Source organism: Haemorhous mexicanus, chromosome 6, assembly GCF_027477595.1.
Source record: "Haemorhous mexicanus isolate bHaeMex1 chromosome 6, bHaeMex1.pri, whole genome shotgun sequence".
Classification (NCBI taxonomy): domain Eukaryota; kingdom Metazoa; phylum Chordata; class Aves; order Passeriformes; family Fringillidae; genus Haemorhous; species Haemorhous mexicanus.
Window position 1 is genome coordinate 11,459,074 of NC_082346.1, and position 16,366 is coordinate 11,475,439.

At 56.9% G+C, this 16,366-nt stretch overlaps 3 protein-coding genes across 9 annotated transcripts; 1 reads left to right on the forward strand and 2 right to left on the reverse strand.

Moving 5' to 3' along the window:
* Positions 1-141: 141 nt before the first annotated feature.
* On the reverse strand, positions 142-4,639 carry VPS37C (VPS37C subunit of ESCRT-I). Of its 3 annotated transcripts, none has more exons than XM_059848568.1 (6): positions 4,049-4,639; positions 3,162-3,291; positions 2,479-2,583; positions 2,238-2,409; positions 1,927-2,009; positions 142-1,677 (listed from the first exon to the last, which is right to left on the reverse strand). In XM_059848568.1, the coding sequence occupies exons 3-6, from the start codon at positions 2,569-2,571 to the stop codon at positions 949-951; spliced, it is 1,077 nt and encodes a 358-aa protein (XP_059704551.1). In that variant the 5' UTR covers positions 2,572-2,583; positions 3,162-3,291; positions 4,049-4,639; the 3' UTR covers positions 142-948. The 3 variants fall into 3 exon arrangements, with proteins under 3 accessions (XP_059704551.1, XP_059704549.1, XP_059704550.1); XM_059848566.1 differs by lacking the exon at positions 4,049-4,639 and adding an exon at positions 3,599-4,002; XM_059848567.1 differs by lacking the exon at positions 4,049-4,639 and adding an exon at positions 3,497-3,618.
* Positions 4,640-5,393: 754 nt separating this feature from the next.
* Positions 5,394-15,737, reverse strand: VWCE (von Willebrand factor C and EGF domains). 5 transcript variants are annotated; one of them, XM_059848556.1, is made up of 21 exons: positions 15,377-15,726; positions 14,783-14,877; positions 14,620-14,709; positions 14,235-14,363; positions 14,000-14,116; positions 13,809-13,925; positions 13,275-13,403; positions 12,868-13,175; positions 12,700-12,793; positions 12,531-12,613; positions 12,245-12,332; positions 12,051-12,136; positions 11,767-11,884; positions 11,316-11,381; positions 11,029-11,121; positions 10,878-10,960; positions 10,637-10,727; positions 10,460-10,542; positions 10,264-10,354; positions 9,633-10,159; positions 5,394-8,816 (listed from the first exon to the last, which is right to left on the reverse strand). In XM_059848556.1, the coding sequence occupies exons 1-20, from the start codon at positions 15,718-15,720 to the stop codon at positions 9,741-9,743; spliced, it is 2,724 nt and encodes a 907-aa protein (XP_059704539.1). In that variant the 5' UTR covers positions 15,721-15,726; the 3' UTR covers positions 5,394-8,816; positions 9,633-9,740. The 5 variants fall into 5 exon arrangements, with proteins under 5 accessions (XP_059704539.1, XP_059704540.1, XP_059704538.1 ...); XM_059848557.1 differs by having other exon boundaries at positions 11,029-11,050; positions 11,296-11,381; XM_059848555.1 differs by having other exon boundaries at positions 11,029-11,125; positions 11,296-11,381.
* On the forward strand, positions 7,175-9,303 carry PGA5 (pepsinogen A5). The gene is made up of 9 exons (XM_059848565.1): positions 7,175-7,313; positions 7,406-7,550; positions 7,727-7,844; positions 7,947-8,065; positions 8,148-8,347; positions 8,468-8,584; positions 8,658-8,796; positions 8,871-8,963; positions 9,051-9,303. The coding sequence occupies exons 1-9, from the start codon at positions 7,258-7,260 to the stop codon at positions 9,198-9,200; spliced, it is 1,137 nt and encodes a 378-aa protein (XP_059704548.1). The 5' UTR covers positions 7,175-7,257; the 3' UTR covers positions 9,201-9,303.
* Positions 15,738-16,366: the final 629 nt, after the last annotated feature.

Below are 16,366 nucleotides of genomic sequence, written 5' to 3' on the forward strand. Positions count from 1 at the left end.
ACTTGAAGATGGTTCTGGGAGTGGGTGAAAGATTTCAGTGGTAGGATCCAAAGGAAGTTGGATGCCAGGAAGGGATAAAGGGATCAATCCTTATCCGGATGTTCATTTGTTTCCCAAAGTACCAGGGCCACGACTCCAGAGTGCAATTAATTTATCCAGTTTTATTACTCTAATTAATCCCAGGGATGGAATTGCTTCCATCAATCCCTCATCCTAGTCCATTAGTAACCATTCCTTATAAATAACTTAAAGGGATACAGGCAGGATAAAGTGGATAAAGGATAAAGTGCTGAGCAAAGCAAATCCCGTTTCCATCGTTTGTCATTCCCTCCGTTTCCAAGTGTTTCCTGAGAAGGGAGATGTGAGGAGCCCGAAAAACCACACAGGAGGTCGGGAATACTGGAGGCTGCCCAGGCCCGAGTGGGAATCACTGACTCCCACAGACAGCCCTGGAACGCTTTGGGTGAAAAGGGATCTTAGGGATCAGCCACTTCCAATCCCTTTCCACTTGCTCCAAACCCTGTCCAACCTGGCCTCAGACATTTCCAGGGATGGAGCTGCCATGACTTCCCTGGGAAATCCATTCCAGGGTCTCACCACCATCATGGGGAAGAATCTCTTCCCAAAATCCCACCTAAACCCACCCTTTGACAGCGTGAAGCCATTCCCTGTTATCCCATCACTCCAAGTCTTCGTCCAAGTCCTTGTCCAGTTCTTTTGGAGCCCCTCTAGGCACTGGAAGCTGCTCCAAGGTTTCCCTGGAAGTTTCTCCTCTCCGGATTTCTGCTGGTCTGGCTCTGCCTCTCGCTCCGACCTCCGGAGCCGTGACTTATCCCGTGTAATTCCTTTGCACCGACGGATCCAGGAGCAACACTCTGGAATCCCTCCTCTTCCTCAGTCCCCAAAAAAAGGAGGAATCAGCACAGGATGCTCCCCAGAAGTCCTGGATTAGTATCCAGGCCAGGTAGGACGCTGAGGGTTTGGAGGTGGGGGGTATCCAAAGGGTGGGGGAGGCCCAGGATAGGGAGCCTGCGTTGGGATCGGGAAATTTGGGAGAGGGGGCTGAGTGGGGTACGGACACTGCGGTCTCCCTGGTCCAGGTGGGATGTAGGGAGAGTATCCCGGTCTGGCAGGGGGAGGAGAGGGCTGGGGAGCAGGATAGGGCAAGGGCTGTGGCGGGCCCCGGGATGGAGACCAGGAAAAGCCTGCCGCGGTGGATTTGGGATACCCTGTTGCAGAGTCAGAAGTGGAAGCTGCTGGATATCCAGGAACTGGAGCAAGAGGGTAGGGAAAGGCAGACTGGGAGCTGGGCTGGGAGGAAGCCACGTGTCCCACGGTGACCGGGGATCCCGGGAAAGGGGCAGGAGGAAGCGCTCCGTGGGCAGTGGGGCCAGGAGGAAGGGTCGGAGCCGGGCTGTAGGGCAGAGGGAAGGCTGGAGATCCCGATGGGAAGGGCTTTGGTGGATCCGTGGGAACGTGAGGAGGAGGAGGAGGAGGAGGAGGACGAGGGGGCTGAATGTCCCTGGTGCGCTCCTGGGATCCCTCCGACTTCCTCACGATCTCCTGCAGCTTTTCTACTCGGACCCGGCGCAGGTGGGACAACTTCCTCATCCCAGAAAACTGCTCCAGGAATGTCTCCAGGGGCACCTCCCCCTCCAGGAATTTCTCAGCCATTTTCTGGAAGAGAGAAACAGCCTCGGGTTCATTCCTGCATCCCTCTGCTCCTCTTCCCTAAAATCCTGATTTAGTTCTCCCCCAGCCACATCCCAAGGAGCAACACCCACACACAAACAAGGATGGATCCAGTCCTTTGGAGAAAACCCAGCAGACTCCAAAGATAATCTATGTTTTTAGGGACTGGGTTTAATTGCAAGTCTCTGAGGATGAATCCCTGGAATTCCCAATGGATTTAAGGCCTAAACTCACCTCAGATTCCTCTTCAATCTTCTGGCTTTCCACCTGCAGGAGATCCAGTAAAGTCTGAGGCTGCAGCGCTGCCGAGAATTTCTCTGGGAAAAACAAGGGGGGAAAGAAAAACCAAGGAAAAATCACTACCACAGAACAGAAACCAGGCAAAAACCAGCAAAGAGCCCACAGGAAAGGGCTTGGGAACTGCTGATGGCAGGAGGGAAATAAAAGAGGAATAACATCCTCGATCTCTCTGGCTGCTGGAAAAAAGAGGGATATCAGTTTTCCAGGAAGCAGAATCCTTCCTGGGCAAAGATGTCAGTGCTCACCCAGCTTCTCCTTCTGCTCCCTGCACCTCCCAGCCAGCTCCTGCAGCTCCTGGTATTTCTTGGAGAGGTCGCTGCGTCCCGTCTCCAGCGGCACCTGGAATTTCAGGTTCTGCTCGGCCAAGCTCCGGTTGGCAGCCAGGGCCATCTCCCTTTCCAGCTGGAGCTCCTGAACCTATGGAATTTGGGATGGTGAGTACAGGAAGGGGACAAGGACACCCCGGAGCCACCTCCTGGCACAAACCTCCTGGGATTCCAAAGCCAAGCGCTCGATCTCCTGGGAGTCCTCCTGCAGCTCCCGGAGCTCCTCCACTGTCCGGTTCCTCAGCGTATCCATCCTCCCAGATTGCTGGAACAAGGAAAAAGAGACAAATCAACTCCCAAATCCAACTGGGAACAGGTTTCCAACTGAAATCCAGGGTGGTTAAAGCCCTCGGAGTTGCTGTGCTGGGTTCTGTTAACTGAGAGGGAGAAACACCATTCCCACTAACTCCTGCTTGGGAAAAGACTTTTCCCCCTTTCCCAAGCCTATCTGGATGGAATTATGTGTGTCCCAGGGTGTTTTGTCAGGGAAAAACCCACCCACAGCCCTGACTTGCAAATTCCAGCTGGATGTCTCCATCCCATTCCAGAATCCACCTCATTCCAGTCTCCATCCCATCCCACCAAGGAAACTGGGATCTGATGATATCCCACCACGCCCACAGGGCTGGGAAGGACCTCAGGGGTCATCTAATTCCACCCTCCTGCCATGGAATTCAGTGAAATTAACAAAAAGACCACGGAAATTATGGATTTCCTGCACCACATCCATGATTTACCCCGAGTATTCCCAGCTGTCTGATATGTTTAGCAAGCATCCCGTGTGTGGTGTAAATTCCAAGAGGTGGGATGGAATGTCCTGAAAACCAAGGAAACACAACACACCTGCACTGTCCTGTTCCCTCCAAACTCTTCTACCTCTCATCCACGTGGAACATCCCAAGGATATTACACCGGGAATGCCGCACCAGCCACGCTGAGGCTCAGGGTTGCCCAATCCACGATCCAGATGAACCTGTTCGAGGGAAAAACTGGGAATTAAATTCCGCGCTGCAGGTGTGGGGCAGAAATCACCTGATTTGGGTTTTTTAGGGGGGTATTAGCGAACTTTTATGGAGTTTAAGAGGGAGAAGCGGGAACGGTAAGAGTGGGAAAGCCTGGGGTGGGGTTTGGGAAGCATCCACAGGCGCTCAGGAAAGTGGACGCAAAGGGCTGCATACTTGCGGGGCTGCAGCGAACGCCGTGGCGGGAACAGCGCCATTATCCCTGTTATCCCGCCGTTATTCCCGTTATTCCCATTCCCGGCCCTCCCCCGGACTCACCAAAGCGCCACCGCGACCCTCCGGTCGCAGCCGCTTCCGGCTTCCGGAGAAAACAGGAAGTGGGCGTAGCCACGCGGCGGGGCGGGAGGGGTGCCTCCCCCCGCCCCCATCGGGCGTGAGGGGGGTGGTTCGTCCCAGTGCCGCCATGTTGGGGGGGGCGGCAGCACGGATCAATTTAATGGCATTTTTTAATCAATAATCGCTCTTTGGCTACCCGCGGGGCTCTCCCCGAGCTGTAGCTGCTCTAGGAATTATATCCTTCATGTTTCCGGGGTGTAAGAGGTTCCGGGAGAGCTGGAGAGGGGTTTTGGAGAAGGGCGTGGAGTGACCGGGAAAGGGGGAAAGGCCTCGCATGGCCACAGGGCGGGTTTAAGTTGGATATCGGGAATATTTCCTTCCCTGTCAGCGTGGCAAAGCGAGATGCCCAGAGAAGCTGCAGTTGCTCCATACCTGGAAGTGTCCGAGGCCAGGTTGGAAGTGGTTTAGGAAGCACATACAGACCTCGGCAATATCCCAGAAATTCATAAAATGTCGGGTTCTTCCAGCCGGATCAAAGCAGATTCCTCTGGAATACCTGGTTAGCTCCTCCTCGCATGACACAGGAATATTCCTGAGAAAGCTCCCGTCTCATCACCCTCTCCACAAACCCAGCTTTTCCAAAACACACTTGGAAAATTCTCCACGTTTCCACCTGTACCTCCGCATTCCCAAAACCCAAGCAAGGATGAGGCAGGGGAAGAGCTCCATGATTTCTGCTCCTTCGGGAGACTTTGGAAGTCTGGGCAAGGTCACCCAGCTGTTCCAGAAGTGCTGGGATCTGGGAAAGGCACCTCTGCCTCTGACCCCACCACCTGAGAGCTGTTGTGTAACAAATGGGAGTCATATGATCCCAAATAATTCTGGACAAATCAAGCACAACTTGTTCCCAGCGTGGCTGATAACCGGGTCAAACCCCCAGTGCCCTGGGAAAGAAAAAGGAGTTGACTTGCCAAAGGGGAAAAACATTTTCCAGGCTTCTTTTTGGAACGGTTTCCACAGACCTGGAAAAGCTGGAAAATGATTAATTAATGTTTTATAATAAAGCGTAAGGTTTGAGGAGAGGGGAAAATTGTGTTTGGATTTGCATAGAAGAAATGAAAAAATACCCATTTAAAAGTGTTGTCCAGAAATAAATTTGGGATAAACAGATGGTTTTGGAAGGATATTCCCATTAGCTGCTTATTAGTATCCTTAAGTTCCACACAAGATGGTTCCACATGTTTTTTTCCCTTGGATGACATCTTAATCCCAGCCAAAATCACCCACAGCAGGTAGGAAAAGGTGACCTGAGGTGAGAAAAGAACCCTGAGGTCCTGCTTTGCCAAATTCCATTCCCACATGGATCAGCCAACATCCCTGGGCTTCCTTGATAAGTTAATTAAATATTTTTAATCCAATCCTGGAAATTTGACACCTCAGGAGCGTCAGATTTCCCTCCTTTCATCTGACAGCTCCGATAAAGCTCCCATGTGATAAAAGCCTTTAGGGAAGGGACAAGAAAAACTGGGAACAGGGCCTGGAAAAGTTGACTTCATTAATCCATTTCCAAGTAAAGCTCTGTCTCCATAAGGGGAATTTTTTGGGAGACTGCAGAGATAAAATTAAGGAAGTTTTGTCAGAATGAGTTTTGATGTCCTAAAAGCCTGAAAAATCCCCGTTTGATCCAGAAGGTGATTCCCATGAAAGTTAAATTCATCCCAAGGGGCGTTTCCACATCAAAATGACATTAAAAATCCGAATTTTCACGGTAAAAGCCTAAATTCTGGGAGGGTTTTATTGCCTGGGAATCCTCACCCAGCCCCGGCTGCATCAACCGGGAGGGAAAGCTTCCAGATCCGTCTTTCCAGCTGGGGGTTTTTGGGATCTCGGCACGCTGGGGTGCCCTCTGGTGCCAAGGAAAGCTGTGGCAGGGAGGCCGCCTGCTCCCATCCACAGACCTCCCAAGCACCGGGATGGATTATTCCAGGATCCAGCAAGTCATGCCCTCCATTTCCCCACCAAGGTTGGGAAAATCCAGGATTTGTCTCGCAGGAAGCCATTTCATGCCCTAAAAGGGGTTATTTTTCCAACCTTACAAATTTTATTCTGGATTTAATTAGTGCTAAATAGCAATTCCCATTTTTTTTCCCAGTCCTGAATTCCACAGCTTCTTCCTTCTGTGGATATCATCCATGCAAAAATCCATCCCTGTTGGATCCATTGTTCTGCTTTGATGGGATTTACCAGCAGCACAATAAGCTTGTCCTAGAGCTTCCATAATTGGGCAAATGTGAGTTTTTTTCCCATTGAGAAAACAGGAATCCTGATCCCCAAGGATGGCCATTCTGGGAATTCAATGGATAAATAGCTCTGGGGAAACTAAATATTTTTGTTTTCTCTACTATTCTGGCCAAAAAAGGAGGAAAACTTGGTAACTCCAAAATCTACAGGGACACGTTCCAGGTTGGTTTCTCCAACCTGGCTTTGGACACTACCAGGGATGGGGCAGCCACAGTTTCTCTGGGAAATCCATTCCAGGGCCTCACCAGCCTCACAGGTAAGAGGTTCTTCCCAATATCCTGTTTTCCAGTTTGGAACCATTCCCCTTCTCCTGTCACTCCATTCCCACATCCGAAGTCCCTGGACTGGGGGAAAACTGGGATGAGCTGGGGGAAGGCCAAGCTCTGGATGCCTCTGGATGAAGGTCATGGGAGCAGGATTGGGCAACTTGGCTTCGGTCACGCCACCACGTGCTGGATCCATGGCTCCTGGAACGGTCACCTTGTCCTGGAGGAGATCAAAGGCTCCCTAAGGCTGGAGCTGGCATTCCTCCCTTGGAATCAGCCCCATCCCAGCTCAGAATGATCGAAGAATCTGAGGGTATGATGCTAGGTTGCACTGGGGGAGTGAAATGAAGAAGAACCTGGATGGGGAATGTTGGGAGAAAAGGGACAGAGCACTGGATTATCCCTGAGGAAAAAAAAAAAAAAGAGGATGGGATGTGTTGTAGGGGGCTGGAAAGGAAGAAGTCTTGGTTGATTCCCAGAATGGAAAATCTGGACCTGGCAGCCTGAAAATCCTTCATGGATCCTTGGCAAGAGGAGAAGGACCTGGAGAGACCTTGGAGCCTCTTCCAGCACTTTAAGGGGTTCCAGGAGAGCTGGAGAGGGACTTTGTAAAAGGACCTGGAGTGACAGGACTAAGCGGGAACGGCTTCCTCGTAGGAGAGCACAGATTTAGATGGGATATTGGGAAGAAATTCTTCCTTGAGAGGGTGGTGAGTCATTCCTGGGAATGGAATTCCCAGGGAAGCTGTGGCTGCCCCATTCCTGGAAGCGTCTGGCTCAAACCCTCCAGCAAGGAATTAGAGCGTTCAGGGTACAAAAAACCCTGCATTCCCACCAACTCCCACAGAATAATCTGGAGTGCTTCCTGCCCATCCCAACACACCCATGGCCTGAATCCCCCCAGGAATACGAGGATCCCCCAGCTTGACATTCCCACCCCCCTTCCTTAAGGACATTTTGATAATCATCCCAGGAGCAGTTTGCCTTTCTTATCGGGGCCTCTGGCCAAACACCGGAGCCAGGATATAAGGAGCGGGGCCGGGATCGGAGGCACATTTTCCTTGAGCTCCCACCATGAAGCTGCTCCTGCTCCTCGTCCTGGTGGGCCTGGCCCAGGGCTTCCAGACCAGGTGAGCCCCAGGGGGTCCCCAAAACAGGGATGTGGGATGCGCGGTGATCCCAATGGCACATCCCAGTGATGCATCCCGGTCCCTGTCCACAGGGTGCCCCTGAGGAAGATGAAGTCGCTGCGGCAGAGGCTGCGGGAGCAGGGATTGCTGGAGAGTTACCTGGAGCAGCATCCCTACAACCTGGCTGCCAAGTATTTCCCGGGCATCACTGTGGAGCCCCTGGAGAACTACATGGATGTGAGGGGCTGGGATTGGGAACAGGGAGCACAGGGGGACACTGGCTCCTTCCCCATCCCCTTGGCCTATTATCCATTCCACTAGTCCCTTCCCCATCCCTGTAACTTATTCCATTAGCCCCTTATCCATTTGCCTTTCCCCATCCCCTTAACCCCTTCCCAATCCCATTCCAACAGGATGAGTACTTTGGCACCATCTCCATTGGGACCCCACCTCAGGAATTCACCGTGGTCTTTGACACCGGCTCCTCCAACCTCTGGGTTCCCTCAGTCTTCTGCTCCAGCCCAGCCTGCAGTAGGTGTCTGGAATGAGTCTGGAATGTGTCCTTTGGGGGTCCTGCATGGTTCTGCCCAGTCTTTCCCAAGGGACAAATCCCCATCCTTCCCACTCCCACAGGGAACCACAACCGCTTCAATCCCGCGGAATCCTCCACATTCCTCAGCACCAATGAGACCCTGTTCATTGCCTACGGCACGGGAAGCATGACCGGAGTCCTGGGATACGACACCGTCAACGTACGGCCAGGCGCTCCAGCCCCCTCATCCCATGGGATCCCATGGGATCCTGCCCAATCCACACCTGTCTCCTTTCTCCCAGGTTGCTGGCATCAGCGTCCGCAACCAGATTTTTGGGCTGGCTGAGACAGAGCCAGGGGATTTCTTCTACTACGCCCCCTTTGACGGCATCCTGGGGTTGGCATTCCCAAGCATTGCCTCCTCCGGAGCCACCCCTGTCTTTGACAACATGATGATGGAAAACCTTGTGGATAGGCATCTTTTCTCTGTCTACCTGAGCAGGTAAATCCCAGCCCAAGCTGCTGAGGATTTCTCCCTTTTCCCTCACACTGGCCCCATTTTCCAATGGGAATGGAGGTATTGGTGGGCTGGGAACCACCCCAGATGGATCTCCCTTTCCAGGGATGACAAAGGAGGGAGCTTTGTGCTCTTTGGTGCCATCGATCCCTACTACACCACCAAAGGCATCTCCTGGATCCCACTCTCTGCTGAAACCTACTGGCAGATCACCATGGAGAGGTATTCCCAGTATTCCTTGCCCTCCAGCCGGTGTTTTGGGGAGTCCAGGCTCACTCTGCATCCCTCTTCCCAGTGTCTCTATCAGCGGGACTCCAGTGGCCTGTTCCTTAGGATGCCAGGCCATCGTGGATACAGGAACCACTCTGCTGGCTGTTCCTATCCGGGCCTTCCGGACCCTCATGAAGCACCTTGGTGCCAGCTCCAGTGGTGAGGTGAGGCCTCAGGATGCTCCCTAGGACATTTGATCCCAGCTGGAATGACCACTAACCTGCCGTGTCCTCCCCAGATCAGCTGTGAGGCCGCCAAAAACCTTCCCAGCCTCATCTTCCATATCAATGGTCAAGAATTCCCATTGCTGCCCAGAGCCTACGTGATAAAGGTGAGCATCCCACTGGGAATAGGTTTGTGGGGATAGAGGGAGGGATCTAACAGCTAGTGACCACCCCCTTCCATGTCCTTGGAGCAGAGTAACGGGTACTGCAGCCTGGGATTGCAAGGCATGGATGTGCCCACGGAGGAGGGCGAGCTCTGGATCCTGGGGGATGTCTTTATCCGGGAGTATTATGTCATCTTCGACAGGGCCAACAACAAGGTGGGGCTGTCCCAGCTGCCCTGAGCTGGGATGGGAATCCCAGGTGTCCCCAACTCGGTGGCTGGCAGGGCTTGTCCCTTTCCCAGCAGTCCTGCCACCACTGAGGACAATAAAGGTGTGGAAAAGCGCTCCTGTGCTGTGTCTCTCTGAGAAAGGCCAACACATCCCTGGGAATGTGGTGTGTCCCTGGTGCCACCCTCAGCTGCACCCGCCCTGTGCCCCAAGGATGGGAGCCTGGATGTGGCTCTGCTCATCCCTGAGGAGCTCCCAGCCTGGGGGACTTGGGGCAGGACATGTCCCTCCTGTCCCCAAACCCTACTCAGGGTGAGGGGGCTGAACACGTCCAGCACTGCCCTCATCATTCTGGAAAGCCACTCATCCCAAAATTCCCAGAGGACAAGCCCCAGGACTCCACGTGCTGGGGGGTGCAGGGATGAAGGGACAGGGAATAAATACCAGAGTGACTTTATTGGTGGCAGGGGGACAGCTGCTCCCTCCTCAGGGCCAGGCCTGCTGGTCCTGCAGACCCCCTTTTCCTCCTTTCCTTCATCCTCCTTCTCCTCCTCACGGCGTTCCAGGCACACCTGGCACCTGGAACCTGAGGCTGTCCAATGGCTCTGCCGAGGGATCCTCATTCCTGGAGGATCCCTGAACCTCAGGGCTGCCTGTGGGATCGGGGGGGGCTGTGGCCTCAGAGAGGGGGTCAGGAGGCACAGTGGGTGCCAAGGGGTCTCCAGAGGGACTTGGAGTGGTTGGAGGGGGCATCCCAGCACCCCAAATCCCTGGAGAGGGGCCAAGGGGGAGTGTGGTAGGAAGCAGGAGCTGGGCCAGGCGGTAGCGGCGGTGTTGAGGGGTGCCAGGGGGTGAATCTTCAGGGACTGGTGACTGGGATGAGGATGGGGGTGAGGATGGGGACTGGGATGAGGATGGGGATGAGGATGGGGACAGGTCACTGCCCTGCAGCAGGAGCCGGATGTCTGTGGCTGATGGAGGGAGGATTTTGGTCAGCACCCACCTCTTTCCCAGGACCTCCAGTCTGGAGGGGGCACATCCAAGTGCCTGGGGATGGATCCGGGGATCCCATTACCTGGGCAGGATGGGCAGCAGCCCACGGGCAGTGTGTGGGGCTCAGAGCAGGAGTGGGGGCACAGCCTCTCCTCACAGCTCACCTCTCCAAGCTGGAAAAACAGGGATCAGCCAGCCCAGCACTTGCTGGGATCCAATGACACTGGCACAGGTACCATGGACACGGGCATCCCATGGGAATGGGCGGGAGGTCTCACCTGGCAGGTGCAGCGGGTACAGGGCTGTCCCTCGGGAATGAAGCTCTGGCCGTTCTCCACCTTCCTGCCCTGGTAGTTGCAGTCTGCAGGGACCAAGGTCCAGAGGGGGTTTTTGGGGGGCTGGGGGAGATTTTGGGGGGGTTCAGGGAGATTTTGGGGACCCGCCCGAGCTCATACCCTCACAGACAGGGCAGCACCGACCCTCGGGGTGGAAGGGGTAGGAGCACACGACGGCACATTCCAGAGGTGAGCAGGCCACCGAGCCTAGCTGCGAGAGACGGGAGAGACCCCCGAGGGCCGGGCGTTAGGAACCCCGGAGCGCCCCCGGAGCTTTTCCCTGCAACGGAGCCAAAAACTGGGCTTCAGCCCACGGGGTGGGAGCTGCAAATCCTCTGGGAATGCCCGGCCCAGCCCTCACCAGGCAGATGCAGCTCAGGCAGGGATCCAGCGCCGATGGGAAGGTCTCGTTGTTGGAAAAGATCCTCCCCATGTAGGTGCAGCCTGCGGGGAGAGGGGCTCAGGCGGTCCCCAGGCGGCTCAGAATCCCGGAATTCCGGGCGCGCCCTCACCTGCGGAGCAGTCGGGGCAGCACTGCCCGGGAATGCGGATGGGATAAGGACACGTCTCCACACAATCCGTGCGCTGGCAGCTCACGGAGCCGTCTGCCTGCAGGCAGGAACACCCTGACAGACACCTCGGGATTCCCAAACCCGACGGATTTGGGGGATTTGGGGCCTGACAGGCCATGGGCATCCTGAGGGTGGGAATGGAGCAGGAGCCGTGCGCTGGGGCAGGGATAGGGAAGAGGGAATGAAGCAGAGCAGGTTCTCATTCACCTGGCAGATGCATAACTCACAGGGATCGCCTGGAGACCAGATCTGTCCAACGGGAAACTCCACACCGTTGTCATCCAGGGAGCAACCTGGGTAGTATCCGTGTTCCCAGCTGTCCTGTAAAACCTACCCTTCCTGACCCCAGGGGTTCCCTATATTCCACCCTTCCTGTTCCTAGATATTCCCCATCTCCCACCCTTCCTATCATCAAGTATCCCCACATCCCACCTGTGTCTCCTACATCCCACTCTCCCTGTCTCCAGCTGTCCCCCCTCATCCCACCCTGCCCTTCCCCACATCCCATCCCCAAATGTCCCAATATCCCACTCTCCCAATCCTCAAGTGTCCCCCACATCCTCTATCCCAGCTGTTCTTCCCATGCCATGCCATTCCTGTTTCCCCCAGTTTTTCCCCCTCATCCCTCTCCCCGTCCCTGCCTGCCCATTCCCAGCTGTGTCACTCATCCCGACTCACCGGCAGGGGCTGGAGGGTCCCGGCAGGTGGAGCAGCACTGCCCGGGACCCAGCTGCCGCTGGTGCTGGGGACAATCCAGCATGGGACAGGGAGTGAAGGAACATTCCACCTCTCCTCCCTGAGGACACGGGAATGGGTCACCTGCTGTCTCTACCATCAGCCCCAAGTGAAGCTGGGATGCCCCCAGCAGGTGCTGGGAAGCACTGAAGTATTCCCGGGGATCCTCATCCCTGGGGACCTCCTAGCTTTGGGCATCCTCATCCCTGGGGACATCCAGGACCCACCTGGCAGACACAGGTGGTGCAGTCGTCCCCATCCAGGCTGAACCGGGTTCCGTGCGTGTATGTGTGTCCCCGGAAATTGCACTTTTCTGGGAAAAGGGGAAGGAGTGGCGCTGGAGAGCCAAGCACGGCTCTTCCCTCACTCCCAGCCCAGCCTGGGGGTACTCATGCCCCCAGACTAGGGGTCCTGGGATCACCTGGATTGCAGGAGCAGCAGTCAGTTGGAGAGGGGCTGGGGCAGGATCCTGGGGGACATTCCGGGGAGAGGCAGGAGACATTCCCGGCCTGTGGAGGGGAATGTAGGGCTGGGAAAGAGGACCCTGATTCCCCATGGAGGGGTATGGGGAGGGTGTCATCAGCTCCAGAGCATCCCAATCCATGGCTGAGCCAGGATGCAGGATGAGGATCCCCAGGGTTAAGGGTCTCCAGTGCTGGGAGGTTCCCAGGGATGAGGGGGGATTCTCCTATCCCAATCCAGCTCACCAAGCAGACGCAGACGGTGCAATTCCCATCAGATGGGGAGAAGACATCGCCCTCGGCCCTGGCCACTCCCTCATGCAGGCACCCTGCAAGCCATGGGGGTCAGGGGCGTCCCCCTGGCAATTCAAGGGGGGCCATCCTGGGAATTGGGGGGATCGGGGTCAGGACTCACCCGTGCAGGTGGGGCAGCAACCCCCAGCCGGAGCAGGAAGCGGGTGGGAGCAGGGAACAGAGCAGCTCACGGTGTCACAGAGGACTTGTCCCCCCTGCCAGGACATGTGGTGGCTCATCCCAGGTTGGGATGGTGCCATGGGAAAGGGTGGGAGTATGGTATGCTCACCTGGCAGGTGCAGCTCTGGCAGCCTGGCTCTGTCCAGCGACTGCCGGGCTCCCGAGAAATTCCCCCGTGCCAGCAATGACGGGATGGTGGGATGGAGGTGCTGGGGGCTCCCATGGCACGTGGGAATGGCTCAGGGGACAGGGATGGGGAGGAGGGAGGGAACTGGGTACCAGGAGCTGCCACAGGGAGATGGGGAGAGGGGGAGCCCCTTGGGAGCAGGTGGGAGCCAGGAGGGAGCAGGACAAGTGTGGGTGGATGCTGCAGGGATTGCAGGATGGGTGACGGGGCCAGGATAGATTTAGGGTACCCTAGGAAGGAAATCAGGAAGGTGGAGACATCACTTGGGGCTGGCAGGGAGGTGGGAGCATCCCACTCTGCTTCTCCAGCCCAGGGAAGGACACGGATACCTTCACAGGACACCCTGTCTGCGCTGAGCCGATATCCAGGGCGGCAGGAGCAGCGGAAGCTGCCGGGAATGTTGTGGCAGCTGTGCTGGCAAGAGCGGCGCGTGCCAGGCCGCCGGCACTCGTCCACATCTGCACGATAAGGGAATGTGGCAGGAGATGCTGCACCCTGGGATGTGGTCGAGGAAAGAGCCCGGAGCACCAGGGTGGGGCCTCAGCATGGCTCACACAGGGATGAGGATGAGGTGGCAGCACTGTGGTCATGCGCTGATGGACACCTCCATCCCTTGGGATTTGTGGCATGATGAGGGAAGGGGGTCTGGCACAGTGCCCACAGGCTCATGGCCACCTTCATACCTTGGGATTCATGGCATGGAGAGGGATAAGGGTTAAGCATACATGCAGGGGCTCAGTGACCACTTCCATTGCTTGGGATTCATGGCATGGAGAGGGAATGGGGTGTGGCACAGTGTTCAGGGTCTCAGGGTCACCTCCATCCCCTGGGAGTGATGGGAAGAGCCCCATCCCGGTGCTCACCCACGCAGGAATGCCGATTCCCATGGAGGTGGTATCCGGGCCGGCAGGAGCAGCGGTAGCTGCCCACGCTGTTCTCGCAGCGGTGCTGGCACGGCGTGGCCTGGCATTCATCTGTGTCTAGGGGTTGGGATGAGGGTCAGGATGTCAGGATCCCTTGGGAGCCCCAGCCACCCCCCTGGGACCCCACACACCCTGGCAGCTGCGGCGGTCAGCAGAGAGCTCCTGGCCAGCTCCGCACTCGCAGGCAAAGCCTCCCTCCGTGTTCACGCATGTCCCCTCGCAGGCCGCGCTCTGGCACTCATCGATGTCTAGGGACACCCAGGGAACGGTCAGATTTGGGGTGTGCGCACCACAGGGATGCCCACTCCCATCAGGATGTACCACTTCCACTCACCATACCCATCAGGATATACCACTCCTACTCACCCGTGCAGCGGACGCCGTTGGCCGTCTCGGCCATGGAGAAGCCAACAGGACACACGCGGGAGACCTCCTGGCAGCCGCCGTGGTTACAGGACAGGTCACAGCCATACTCTCCGCAAGTCCCTGGAGGCTCTGGAAAACGGACATGGCGTCCATGGGGTACTCCAGGACCACCCGCTTCCTATGCCACTCTATGGATCCCCCAGGGATGGGGACAGTGCCAGGGAGAGGTGACAAGGAGCCACGGTCACCTCTGTCTGCTGAGATTTGTAGCATGGAGAGGAAAGAGGGTTGGACACAGTGCCCATAGGATTGTGGCCATCTCCATCCCTTGGGATTCATGGTGTGGAGAGGGAAGGGCATCCGGCATAGCCACTTCTCTCAGTACCTGGGCAGGTGATTCCCTGCTCTCCATCCGGGCACATGCAAAGGTTGGGAGCGATGCAGGAACCACCACCGCAGCCGAAGGAGCAGAGCGCTGTGGGAATGGGAACAGGAGCTCTGGGAATGGGAACAGGACCCCTACAAGCCCCCCAGACCCCTGTACTCACGCAGGGTGCACTTCCCGCTGCCCGGAGACAGCATCCAGCCAGGACAACATCCGCTGCCGGAGCCTGGGAAGCAGACGTGGGGCCCCACGCGGCGCCTATGGGACACCAGAGCCTGAGGCTACCCTATCCCCAGCCCCCTGCATGGAGCAAAGGTGCCAGGAATATGAGGACAGGAGGACAGCTGGAGTGGTCAGGATGTGCCCATGAACCGGGAAGCAGAGCATGGCACGGATCAGAGGAAGGTAGGATAAGGTGGGACAGAGAGGCGACAACCACTTCCCAGCCATCCTGAACATCCCAGCACGTGGTGACTGGAGAAGCGCCCCCCCCCGGCTGGACAGGGATACGGGGAGCAAGACAGGGATGTGGGGAGAAGGACAGGGATGAGGGGAGAAGCACAGGGATGCGGGGAGCAGTGTCATGCTCCCCCGTACCCGGGAAGAGGGAGGGAATTGTGGGGTGCTAGCCCCTCCGGCTGGGACCCCTCCGGCCAAGCCCTCCTGCAGCGGGAGGCAGAGATAGCCGGAGCTCGGCAGGCTGCCCATCCCAGGTGTAGCTGGAAGAGGGAGAAGGAAAAGGGGGGAATCCAGCTACCTCTCCACGGCAAAGCTGGCCGGCTTCTTCCTCGCGGGATACACCCTGCCCTGGCCGCTGGAGAGGAACAGGGACACACAGGCAGCCTGGAAGAGCAGCTCCACCAACATGACAGGCGGCTCCAGCACGTCCCGGCGCCCGCCTTCCCGCCTGCCTTCCCGCTGGCCCTTGGCCCTGCTCCTCCTCCTCCCGCCGAGCCGGGAACAATGCGGGATTGGAGCGGGGCGAGAGCGGGGGGGGTCGCCAGCAGCACCCACCCACCCCCCCACAAACCCACACGGGGGGCCTGGGGTCACCCCAAGGTTGTCCCGTTCAACTGGGGCGAGTGGTGGCATCCCGGCCATTCCTGCCCTGGCTGCGCGTCGGGGAACGGGGTCCCCCCCAGGTTTGGAAAGCAGCGGGAAAGGCGTCCCCCCTTCTCTCCTTTCCCACATCTGGCAAAGATCCGGCATGGCCTCTCCCCACCCCTCCTCCTCCTGCTCCTTCTCTTGGAGGCGCTGGGCCGCCTTCCCAGCCCTGCACGGGGACCCACGCGGCGGAGAAAGGGGCCAAGTGGAGACGGGATGGTGGGATGCATCCAGGAGGGAAAGGGATGCTGCGGGACACCCCACTCTGGTGACCCCCAGATTCCCCCCAGCCCCGTGCCCCCATCCCAGGGCAGGGAATGAAGCAAAGGTTGGAGGCAGGTAAATGATTGATCCCATGGAGCAAAAGGCACTGCTGCCTCCAAAATTCCCAATCCAGCAGGGATTTCTCCCCACAAAATCCTTTCCTGGGTTGGGATCACCCAGGAAAGACACAGCTCCCTTCCAAATAAAAACCATGGTGGCGGGGCTGGAGGGGGGGCGGGTCACATTGTTTTTTTAGGAACCCAATGCAGCCATGAGACGCTCCTGTCCTAAGGGAATGTGATCCCAAATCCCTGGGAAGCAGCTCCAGTGGCAGTGGATAAACAGTGATCTAGCCCTAGCCAACAGCAGTTTTATCCCA